This window comes from Pinus tabuliformis, chromosome J (assembly GCF_031772625.1).
Source record: "Pinus tabuliformis cultivar Carrire ecotype Pingquan chromosome J, CPIR1, whole genome shotgun sequence".
NCBI classification, from domain to species: Eukaryota; Viridiplantae; Streptophyta; class Pinopsida; order Pinales; family Pinaceae; genus Pinus; species Pinus tabuliformis.
In genome coordinates, this window is record NC_142295.1 from 20035744 (window position 1) to 20048641 (window position 12898).

A 12898-nucleotide genomic window follows, 5' to 3' on the forward strand; every position below is an offset into this window, starting at 1 on the left:
ATATGTAGTTATCATATGCATGTTAATATTTCCATGCTCTTGATAACTCGAGGTGGGTGGTCACAATGCACTACAACAACTGTGCCCATTTTAACAGTAGATGCATGCCTTATGTCCACCAAGCATACACTACAATAACCAAGCCCATTTTAACATTAGAGGCACAGCTTATATGGTTGATTGCTTAATCTGACCTTGTACCTAATAAACTCAGATTCCTTCTGGTAGGTACTTTCTATGATTTTGCCAATGAATCTCAGAATCTTCCTATACCTATCAATCATTATTTACTGCAAATAGAACAAGTTTGGTCAAAATTTTGAGGCAAATCATGGGCAGAGATAAATCAATATTGAATGAGTTCTTATTCAGTGAAAATGGACTTCAATCTTTCTTGTGATGATACAATAAATTGTTTTGTATATAACATTCAGGTGAGGTTTTACATTTCTAATCTTCTCCCGAGGAAGAAAGCATACTAAATGCTGGGGTTATGGTCAAAAGATTCAACAATGAAATAAAATACTCGTAAATACTGTTGATTAAAGGTTCAATTGGGTTGATGCTCATTAATCATAACATAGGCTTTGTTGTGGGTAGGTTCACAACTAAGGCATGGTGAATTGATTGAGCTAACCCCAATCGGTAGAGGTTCATTTACCCGTTACAAGGCCTTCCAAGACAAGAAAACTTAGCTATAGGCTTTCCTGAATTATTCCTTATATTCACAAAATAATCATAATTGAACTAGCCACATACCTTCCTATGCCAGTTAAAGGTAGAACCCTTGCTTAATACTTTTACTTGGAGCTTTTCACCGACCGGTGGCTTTTCAAGCATAAATTCAAAATCTTGCTCCCATCTTGGATCCCTATTTTTCTTCACTCGCTGCACAAGAAAGAAAGAAATGGATGTTAGATCAGTACAATTGTGCAAGAGGATTCTCTTTTTTTATAACAGACAAAGCACTGATCATGTCTTAATGCAAGCAATGCAATAAAATTTACCTTAGTCTTCCTTTCATCTCCCATAAAAAGCAGTGTTACATAAGGATTAGTATGATGTTTGCCTTCAACATCTTCTGCCTCGTGGACAATTACTACCAACAAGCCTCCACCTTCTGGTGTGCTTTCAGGAGCTTTATCAACTTCAGTTGCATTTTCATAATCCCTGACAGAGTTATCATCCTCCTTGAATGGCTTATAAGTCAACTCTACAATGATTTGTCCACGTGACCTTTTATTATGAGGATCATTTGGATTCATAGACTTGAGCAGTTCGAGAGTAAAGATCTTTGGTTCATGTGCTGTAACATATTTGAGAGGAAGAATTTGCATCCCCAGCTTGTCATGTGTACCAACCTGCAGAAAGTGAAGATTGTGACCCAACCACATAAGTATAGAGGACAACAGCGGAAACATTGAAAGAAAGTATAAAGGAGTTAGAAGGTAGATGGGCAAAATCTAGTGAAGCTAATACCTTGTCCCAATCATAGGCTTGAAGTTCGAGAACTTGAGAATTGGGATCTTTCACAGCAAAGGTGAAAACCTCATTCCATTCAGGATTCAGGTTACTCATTTTAACTGTCGTTTTCCTTGATTGTAACCTGTCTTCTGTCAGTTTCAGTTTCACATACGGATCAGATTTCCCCAGAATGTCCATCTTCTTCAGGTTAACTGCCCTAATAACCTTCACATAGAGCATTCCAACAGGCTTCTTTGCAGCTCTGCAAAATCAATAATCTAAATGTAAATTCAACTAGCACACAAAATAGGCTAGTCTGATTATGATGTTGAAGATTTAATGAACTTCCTTTATCACTAATCAGTGACAATTTCATGATAATAAAATAAATATGTTAAGGACCTGTTTGCTACATCTCAAGCAAAAGTACATCAGAGAGAAATAATTACAGCAATACTGTTTACTTTGTAAACAAGCCTGCTGAAGCAACTATAGGAACATGATAATTAAGACTAGTATTATAATTTATCCAATGTGGAAAAAGTCGGCAAAAAGTTCCGATTAAATCGCCAAATTCCAATTTTTTGGGCTGGCTGATTTAATTGGCTGACTTTTTGGCGACTTTTTCACCGCTGAAAAAGTTGGGATTAAATTGTAGAAGTCGTGATTTAATTGGGGGTCGACCCAAAAAGTCGCGGAGCCCGCCCAAGTCACGGATAAGTGGCGGAAAAGGAAAAGAAACAGTCATTTGTCACTCTTCTTGCTGCCATTCGTCCCTGTGGAGAGAGGTGTTTTTGATTTCCCAAGGGGAGGAGATTTGCTAGTTTTGCGGTGTGGATTTGGAGATTTGTCCACTGCTCAACATAAGAGATTCAAGGAGCCGATTTGCTGCTGCCAGGTATGTATTTTAATTTATCTCTTAGTCTTTGTTACACAAATGGCTTCTTATATCTTTCTATAATTCTATTAGTTTGTTTTTATCTTATTTTTGCTTAAAAATTTGAATCAAAACATTGTTTAGAATCTAGATTGAATCAAAACTTCAACTTTCAACTTTCAAGAATCAAATGACAAAAATTCAAACCCTTGTTTAGTAAATCTAAGTGTGTTCAAGTTGTTGATTTGGGGTAGCATCGGATGTGCTTTAGCCATGAAATTTGGTGGAGAGGTTGGGGCACATGAGATCTCCAATACCCAAAAAGGATTTGGGCAGATTCTAAACAGTTTGGGAGGTATTAAAATAATTAATATTTTTAATGGAGTCCCTAAGTCTAAACTTAGGGAAATTAAAATATTAATGTGAATTAATATAAAACTGTGTTAGAATAGTCCAAAAGTCATGTGGATCAAGCCAGATCTAATCTTAGCTGTTGATTAGATACTTAATCTCGGTCGTTGATATGTCAACGAGAAAAGTATAAGAAGGAGCTTGAGAGTCACTTGGAGATTACACTAGAGTGATTAGTCATTCTATTCTCTAGAGCGGGGTTTGCTCAAAGAGATAGAATTAGTGATCAGTGGCAGCAAGGGGCAGTGAGTACGAGGCAGAGAGGCAGGGATAGTGCCGAGAGACTAGCGCAGAAGCAGAGAGAGGCAGACACAGAACCAGAGGGAGCCACGCAGAGGCAGCACAGGCTGTGCAGAGCCAGAAGGGCTTGCGTCATCCACACAGAGGCTGCAGGAGTGATGCAGAGAGCCAGAGAGGCTGCAGAGAGCCTCAGTAGGCTGACGCAAAGGGTTTTAGGGCTGACTCTAAGCTTCAGATTGTTCTAGAGAGGGATTTCGTGGAGCAGGCTTTTCGAAATACCTGTTTCCGAAGAGAGGTATTGCTGCCTGATTCTTCTCTCTGTCGGGCTAGCCAGTTTTGGCACCCAGTGTACTCAGAAAATATCTACTTAATAATAAAACCCTCAGATAGTTGCACCGGTTTTCCTGCATTGGGTTTTTTCGGGGACATTAGTCCAAAAACAACGGTGTCACTTGTGTGCTTGTTGCTTTTTCCTTCAGTTGATGATCTGTAATGTGTTGAGCATGTACTTGTATTTATTTCCACTATTTACATGGTAAATAACTTGTTAATTAACAGAACAAATAGGTAGGAATAAATCAGTAAAGTGCATGAAGGGTTTCTAACGTTTCAAACTTAGACATTCCAACACAAGTGAGTGAAAAGAGGCATTTAAAATTTAAAATCAACAATTACATTTTTGTTTGCTTTTTATGTGATGGGCAATTTTTATTTTTTTTCAATTTTTTTTTTGTGCCCAAGTTCAAATTCAAGTTCAAAGTTTCAAACAAAATGCTAAGGCTTTTGGACCTTATGTGGGAATATGGTGAACCTGATACTATACCCGAATATGAGGGGGTCAATAGAATGTATTTGACTTGCAAGTTGTGTGGCAAGCATATGTCAGAGGGTGTCGATAGATTAAAATTCTATTTCGGGAAAATTATAGAACTTTGCCCAAATCCATCTCCAAAAATCATTCGACGGACCATTAAATCATTGATGGATAAAGAGGAGGGCAAAGACACCAGGGCAGCACTAAAAAGCCAACTTGTAGGGGCCTCAAGAGTGGGGGGAAGTGAGAGTGGCTCTTCAACATCACCTTCCACACCCACATGTCCCAATCCCTCAACTTTCTCATCTTTTCTTGTTCCTAGAACCACACCTGGTGCACAACCTGGCATCAAATCGACATTTAAAAAAAGGAAAAGGCAGAAGTTGACAAGTTGGTCAGTAATTGTCTTCTATGGAGTGATGCTCCTTTTAACATTGCCAAGACAAACCCATTCTACCAACCTATGTTTGATGTTGTCGCTGTTGTTGGCCCGGGGTACAAAACCCCTACCTTTGCAGAGTTGAGAGGGCCTCTTCCTCAAGATGAAAAGACGGATTGCACTACTATATTGGAGGAGCTTAGAGCATCATGGGAACACATAGGATGCATAGTCATGTCAGATGGTTGGACTGACTAGAAGGGTAGGACCCTTCTTAACTTCTTGGTTAGTTGTCCCAAGGGGACAATGTTTATGAAATCTGTTGATGCATTTGCACACATTAAAGATGCACGTTTATTATGTGAGTTGTTGGACATCTTCATTCAGGAAGTAGGCCCACAAAATGTTGTCCAAGTCATAATGGACAACATTGCAAATTATGTTGTAGCCGACAGGTTGCTTATGGAGAGGTATCCTAACTTGTTTTGGACACCTTGTGCTGCTCATTGTATTGACTTGATGATGGAGGATATAGGTAAGATTCCTCTTGTGAGGGATACTGTTGAATCATCTAGGAGCATAACAAAATTTCTATATAATCATGCATATGTGCTTAGCTTGATGAGAATATTCACCACAACAAAGAGTTGATGCGTCCTGCCATTACACAATTTTCCACTACTTTCATATCTCTTCAGTCTCTGTTGAATTCTATGTGGGATGTGAAAAAAATGTTTCTTTCACAGGATTGGTGTGATTTATCTATTAGCCGCAAACCAGAGGGAGAGGGCGTATGCAGACTAGTTTCATATGATTAGAGCTTTTGGGCAGGAGTAGAGAAGATGTGTTCCATTTTAGAACCTTTGGTAAGGGTTCTTCGGTTGGTTGATGGAGACAACCCTGCAATGGGCTACTTGTATGAGGCCATGGATAGGGCCAAAGAAGCCATTTGTGCTTATTATGAAGATAAGGGAGACGAGGGGTTAGAGAAACAACTGGTCATATGGAGAGTGATTGATGAGCGATGGAACAATACCCTCCATCGCCCATTCATGCTACAGGTATCTACCTCAACCTCGCATTTTCTTACTCCTGTGGTTTCAAATTTGATGCCGAGGTGATGGATGGATTCTTCACTTGTGTTGAGAGGATGGTGTCATCTGAGCAAGAATGTGAAGATATTTCTAAAGAAATGGAGATATATAGGATGGTAGGTGGCACATTTGGTTTTACCATGGCTATTAAGAATAGGACGACCAAAATGCCAGGTAAGCTTCAGTTTATATCAAGTTTCAACATTCAAATTTCATAATTCATTGTCTTTTTATAATTCGCTTCAAGTTTAGAATTTCAACGTTTAACTATTTTTTTATGTTTCTCATTTTTCTTTTAACTTGTAGATGCTTGGTGGACAAGCTATGGTGGCAGCGTAACCCATCTCCAAAAGCTTGCCATTCAAGTGCTCAGCCAAACATCCAGTTCCGCTGGGTGTGAGCACAATTGGAATGTATTGGACAAAATACATAACAAAAAGCGCAACAAGTAAAAAAAATTCAAATTAAAATTTTGAATTCATTTGATTATTCTTAATATTTAAATTTTCGAAGTACTAATTTACAATCTATGACCCTAATACAGATTGGAGTCCCAACGCCTCAATGGCATGGTCTACATCTACTACAATCTTCGATTGTGGGTGAGACAACTTCAGAAAACTCTTGATGTGGAAGCCATCTCATTGGACAATATTGATACCACCGCTGCATGGAGTGTCGAGACTGAGAGGCTAACCATGGACTCGATCCCTAATTGGTTAGATGTGGATCTAGAGGCACTAGTGGCAGAGGAGATAGCAGTTGCAGGGGAGGGAGAGCCAAAGGTAGAGGAGGAGGAGCAGGGTCAGGAGGCAGAGCAAGAGGAGGTGACAGTGGACACCATCTAGTATGGGCAGCAACAGCGGACAGAGGCCACCTCTTTTATTGGCTTCCAGAGGACGACTGAGTCCATTTGTACCCCCAGGGGCAGGGCATTCTTCCTCTAGAGGAAGAGGCAAATCCATTCCTTGTTCTCATAAAAGGCGCAGAGGATCTCAGTGACTAATTACTTTATGACATGTAGATGACCCATGATATATGTTTATTATATTTTTTTTTTGATATTTTGACTCTTGAGAGTTGAGACTGAGATAGGACTCAAGATTCAGGACTTGATTCACTATTTTGATATGTAATGTAGCACTAAATTTCATATACATATTATATTTTAGCTTTCTTTACATGTTTATGTGGAAATACATTTATTTGATGTTGTGGATACTTTAGATGCTAAAAAAATAAAAATAAAATGAATATTTTTATATTTTTTTAGTTTTGTCGACTTTTCGCTGATTTTTTAAAAAATCTCCTGACTTTAACGACTTTTTCAATTTCTGGACCCCTGTAGATTTAATCCCGACTTCGACATTTTCCACATTGGTATTATCTATAAAGTGTACAATCATTGAATCTGTAGGGAAAGCTATATGGCCATCCACACCCCCCATAGAATTCCTGCTATAATGGTTTCCATCAAATGATCATCACAAACTCATCCAAAGAAAACCATCTTCGATATGATTGCACAACTTAAGAACTTGCTATTGATTTCTAGTAGAATCGGATGTGCCCTGTTGACCATTACGTGTCAACTACCCATAAAAGTACACCCCCTTTTTTTCGCAAAAGGGATAGCACTTAATCGACATGTCTGTGCCATTCGACAATCATTGTCAACTTGATCATGTTATGTTGTAAACCCAGTCTGCATGTGTAAATTGTAAATAATCTTAGCAGATCTGAGTCATGTATGTAAACTGCCTAGGCAGGCCTAATTTTCTAGTGATAATCTACGTTCCAGAAGGTTTTTTGTCTCACTGATCCATGATCGCCAGAGTTTTCTTTCAGCCTAACTGCAAAGTCGAAATGAATTTTGTCATTAGAATCTTAGGGGAATCCTAGTGTGCTTCGAGTCTATGTAAAATTAATTTGGAAATAATTCTAACTATTTGGTTAGGTTATTACAAATGGCTTGATCTGCTAGATTATAGTTGTGTCACAGAACTGGGTGGTCTATGTCAAATGGGTTTTCCCCCTTGAGATGTAAAATTGTAAAGGTCATGATGTAAAGTGTCTTGAGGGTTATAAAATGTTTTAATCCCCTCATAAGTCCCAAGTCCTAGGTCCTAGGTGATTTTTCCAAAGGCTAAGTTCCAGAATCCAACAATAAAAAAATAATAAAAAATAAAATTAAAAAATAAATAAAAATAATAATAAAATTTAAAAAATAATTAAATATTTTTTTTTGAAAAAATAAAATAAAATAATAATAAGTCAAAGTTTTGAGTAAATAAATGCAGAATTTCAATTTTTTAATATATTAAAATGCATTTAAAAATTCGACGGATGAGATTAAAAGGGATTTTGATCCTCATCGACGGTCGAGATCATTTTGACATGGATCACTCGAACTAGCCGTTGGGAATTTTTCCTTTAAATAGGGTGTTAGGGGTCATTTGAGATCATTCGATCTGTGAGTCTTGTGCTAAAGAAAGCTCTCTTGTAAACTTTTTCTTGTGCAATAAAGAAAGACTTTGGGGTTGAAATCTTGCTGGTGTTACTCTTCTGAAATGTTGTAAGCTGTTTCATTTTCTGCATAAATTTATTTTCAGCCATTGGTAATAGCTTGATGAAGAGTGATGTTGAACACAGGTATCTTGTTCACTCACTAGGGTTTGAATGGTAATAGAATTTCTGAAAGTAATGGCAGGTATCTCCATTGGATTTGGGTTTTACTACTGTTTTTTCCCTCTTTATTGATAGTTGAAGTAAGTTGTGCAGGAAATCTAGATTGTGAAGATCAACGGGCGTTTGGGGAAGTTCTCGGCTGAACCAGCCAACTCCCGTAAAGCATTTTCTTGAAGAGCCCAACTAGTTTCGATTCTGGGTCTACTATTTAAATTTATCTTTTGAATGCATGAGAGATTTTCTAAAGTATCTCATAGTAAATCTAACATTCTGAAAATATTTTTGTGGATTATTGACAAATCTGGCTGCTTAGAGTCATAAATCTGTGAATGTTGTAATTTAGCTGGTTCTTAGGGTTTTTAGGGTTTCAATTATTTTTTACATTTTCAGGTTCTGGCTGTTTGTTTTCATGGTTTTCAGGTTGCAGGTACAGGTTTTGAAAATTTTGCAGGGATAATCTTCAACAGGTTTTTCAAAATTTTGCTGAAGAGGGTCAGCGATCTGCTTGTTGGGGTTTCATTTCCGCAGGAAAATTTTCGAAATTTTTCTAGAAGAGCCTCCTGGATTGTGCCAAGTTCCAGCACTCCTGCGTTCTTTTCCTCAACTCCCTGCGTCCAATCTGCAAACGGACCCTCACACATATCTGTTGTTTGATGAGCATCCTATATTCCTCAGCGTTCTGCGTGCTTCCTTTCACGATTTGCTTGCATTCCTTATCTGCAGACTCCTTTCTCCTGCGTCTCTTTTCCCCATCGATTTTCTCTCCTCCACGTTGGCCATTTACCGTACAGCTCTTCTCACATCTCCATCGCTGCCATTGACTGCCCATCGTTTTTCTCCTCCCTGATTCGCGTCCATTCCGTTCACTGCAAAATCTGCCATTCGAAACCCTTTCGAAGTCCCACAGCGCCCTCAACTCTCACGCTGTTTCTTTCTGCGGCTCCCACACTCTTCTACGCATCTTTTTCATTGATATCCCCTCACGTTGCCTCGTCCAGTTTTCTTCCTCTGCGTGCTGTTCAGTGTTGAGCCATATGCCAAACCTGCGTTTTTCTTTCTGTTGCCGTCAACTCCTTCTGCATACCTGCACACGTTGAAACACAACAGTTGTATTCTCCGCTGCCATCAAACATCCAACCCTGCGTTCCTCCTGCCGCCGTCGGGCTCAGCTGCACACTAAAACGCATTTCTATCTTTTGTAACATGTTTAATCGTAAGTATTTTTTTATGCGTACAATGGCTTAGTTTTGGGTAAGTTTTGATTTTATTTGATTTTTATTTAGATTTTATTTAAAGCGTTGTATAGTTAGATATTTAGATTATGTTTTGATGTATTAGGTTAGCATATAGTTTTATATTTATTTTAGTTTAGTATTAGTTATATTTTAGTTTGTCTGTTGTCTTATTTCAATAAATCATTAAAAAAAAAAAAAAAAAAAAATATCTCATAAAAGCAAAATTGGTTGTTTTATTTTCTTCATTTGTATGGTTAGGTTTTAGCTTTAGGTATAGTTTAGATTTAATTTTAATTTTAGTGTTGTTCTATGTTGATTTTAAGTTTATAGCTTTCTATCAAAAATAAAAAATTAAAAAAATATAAAAAAGGCATCTAAAGGTTTGTTTGTTTGTTTGTTTTTTTTTTTTTTTTTTTTTGAGGATTTTAGATTAGACTTTAGTTTTAGATTTTAGTTTTATTTCATTTTAAGCTTAGAAAATCATAAAATATATATATATATATATATATAAGTTTCTTTATGGTTTTAGATTAGATTTTAATTTAGGAGTTTAATTTTGTTTAATTTTGACTTTAAAAATAATATTAAAAATAAAAAATAATATATATATATATATATATATATATATATATATATATATATAAAGTTGTTTTTCTGAAATATTTTTGTGTCGCATTTAGTCTTAGCATATTTTGTCACGTTTCCAAATTTTGGTGTATTTCGCTAAGGCTATTAGATTTTTGATGTGGGATTAATATTTATCATTTTTATGTGGTTAAACATGCTTAAATGTTCATTTGAAGATTAGCTATATGAAAGTGATCACTGATTAGCATTTAAAAATTGTGTGGTTATTTTAAGCATATAATCTTTTGAATTTTAATTGTTGGAATATTGTTAAGGCATTGAGCATTTATCGATTATCTCGCATTTGGTAAAATTAATCTTTGTTTGGGTTATTTGATGATAAATGATTGTTAATGGTGGAATTACAAAGTTCATATTTCTGCAGCATTTGATAAACAATTATTTAATCATTAACTCCATAAGGCACTGGTACATTAACTTCTAAAATCAATCAAGTGTTAATTTGCCTTGTTGTGTCTCCCAACCCAACTGGTCCACGGTTGGTCATCCTTTACCCCATAGGGTCTACCCACCTTAGCCGCGGGAGACGGTGTAAACGGAGAGATCGGGGATTAGGGTGACAACCCCCAGTCTGAGCGTTGTCGTGATAATCTGTGCGATAACATGCCCTAAGCCTTAAAATTTGCAGGGAGACTTGGACACTTTTATTCCAGAATACCCAGAAATCGTTTTGGAAAATTCCACCTGGAGACAATTTTATTAAAATAATTAATTATATTTAATGGATGCCTAAGTCTAAACTTAGGAAATTAAAATAATTAAAGGGTATTAATTACACTGATGGTGAAACTTCTAGAAGAAGAAGAGGATCAAGTCAAAATGATCTAAGCCATTGATTAGAATCTAATATGGGCCATTGATTGATCAACGAGAGGATTATAAGGACTTCAATGAGCATTCGAAAGATGAACCAAACAAATACTCAGTTGCCCAAGAAGATCGATTTTCTCACTGGCTGAAGCAAAGAGAAGAAGCATAGCAGAGAAGGGACAATGCAGAGGCAGTGACGTTGGGATTGTGTGTTGATTTCTGGTAGCATCGGATGTGCTCTAAGTCTCAAAATTTGCAAGGAGGCTTAGACACATGCATTCTCCAATACCCAAAAATCGATTTGAGAAATTCCACCCAGAGATAGTTTTATTAAAATAATTAATTATTTTTAATGGGATGCTAAGTCTAGACTTAGGAAATTAAAATAATTAATGGGTATTAATCTAAACTGTGGGTGTAACTTCTAGAAGAAGACAAAGGTCAAGCCAAAATGATCTATGCCATTGATTAAAAGTTAATCTGGGCCATTGGTTTTCCAACAAAAAGATATAAGAAGAAGCTTGAGGGGCACTTGGAAAACACACAAAGGGGAAATCAGAAGTTCGATTTTCTGAAGCAGAGCAGTTGCCGGAGAGATTTTCGATAGTGATCTTTTGTAGTGAGGGGTAGGGATAGTATCCAAAGGGAAATATTTCCCGGTTGGAGAATACTCAGCAGAGAAGAGAGAGAGAGATCCAACAAAGGCAACGTAGAGCCAGAGAAGCTGATGCAGGGCCACGTAGAGGCAGCGCAAAGCTAGAGAAGCTGACGCAAGGCCACACAGAGGTAGTGTAGGATGACGCAGAGGAAGTGCAACGCCTTGAGGAAGTCCAAAAATTTGTTGGGGAGATCGATTTCTATAGCTGGAAGTCAGGGTGTGAGACCGGGAGAGCAGAAGTCAAAATCTCAGAGGCAAATCGATCAACCGAGAGGAGTAACGCTGGGCTGATGTAGTGACTGCGCAGAGGCAGTGCAAAGCCAACCAGGGACAATTCATTCAATGGTTGAATCAGCCAGGATTTCCAGTGATAGTGTGAGGTAACCTCACTTATCTCTCTGTCAGTGATATTCTGTATAACTAGATTGTCGGGAAGGCATCTAGAGATTGTATTCGGGAATTACCACTGCATTATAATAAAACCTTCAGAGCTGCTACACCAGTTTTCACGCATTGGGTTTTTCCAGGGATATTTGTCTAAAAATAATTGTGTAGATGTGTTATGTATTTCTTTCCTGTTTCCACATTTTTAAATGCTGAAGGCTGCAGTGTATTAGTTTCGGTGTTTACTGTAGGAAGCAGTAAATAATTTTGTTAAGTAATTTAACAAATAGAAGAAACATAATCAGTTGTTGTAGTAGAAATTTGGGCATCCAAATTTTCACATGGCATCAGAGTTGCAAGTGGAACAATAGAACAATGCCGAAAAAGCCCAGCGTTGATGGAGGAAGGGAGTTCGAAATTCCTGCAGAGGCAACAATTCGAATCCCCTGAGGGTTTGCACAATTCAGGCCAGGAGGGCTAGATTTTCATGGTAAATGTCTCTTTGAGTGAGTCGACAGAGAGGTAGGATTTCTAGATCGAAATCTGTCAGCAACAGAGGGAGCAGTGCAGCAGAAACTTCAGCCAAGAGGGGTTTCTAGTGGGACGCAGTTTTCTGCAGACAGTTTCTCGGTAAAAAGACATCAGAGGGAAGAGATCGACACGATTGAGGGAATTCTTCCTCAAAAGACTTCCAGCCAAGGAATCTGAATTCTCATTTGCTAAGCAACAGCGGAGAGGGGCAGATCTACAAGCTCCAGAAGGGAGTGCATAGGCCAGTCTAGTGCTGTGCAGAGGAGAGAGGAGGCTATTCGACTTTTTCATTTGGCAAGAATGACAGCTAGTGGATTGAGAGATCAAGACAGGTTAGATGGGGCATCCAACTATCTGATCTGGAAGGCAAGGATGTCATGCCTTCTGGATGAACATTTTTTCAAAGTCTACATCGACATCGTGGTGCTGAGCCAATAGATCCAGATCCGCTCAAGAAATACAAGGGAGAAATGGCGAAGACAAAAATAATGGTCCTCGACGGAGTGAAGGATCATATAGTCTGTCACATCGCTAACAAAAACACTACCAAGGAGATGTGGGATGCTTTGTCGACGCTATATCAGGGATCTTCCAAGCAGCGGAAGATGTAGTTGGAGCAGAAGATTTTTGGAGACAGCCGGGTCCCAAGGGCCAAAGATTGGATT

The 12898-nt window shown here is 37.9% G+C and overlaps 1 protein-coding gene across 3 annotated transcripts in view; it reads right to left on the reverse strand.

The window, feature by feature from the left end:
- LOC149225205 (synaptotagmin-1-like) overlaps positions 1-12898 on the reverse strand; it is a 237446-nt gene that overhangs the window by 20589 nt on the left and 203959 nt on the right. For all 3 annotated transcript variants that reach the window (XM_089376991.1, XM_089376990.1, XM_089376992.1), the window contains 3 exons: positions 1480-1726; positions 1008-1361; positions 760-888 (listed from right to left, as the gene is read on the reverse strand). In XM_089376991.1, the coding sequence (XP_089233117.1) occupies positions 760-888; positions 1008-1361; positions 1480-1726 (730 nt within the window). The remainder of the gene's footprint in view (positions 1-759; positions 889-1007; positions 1362-1479; positions 1727-12898) is intronic.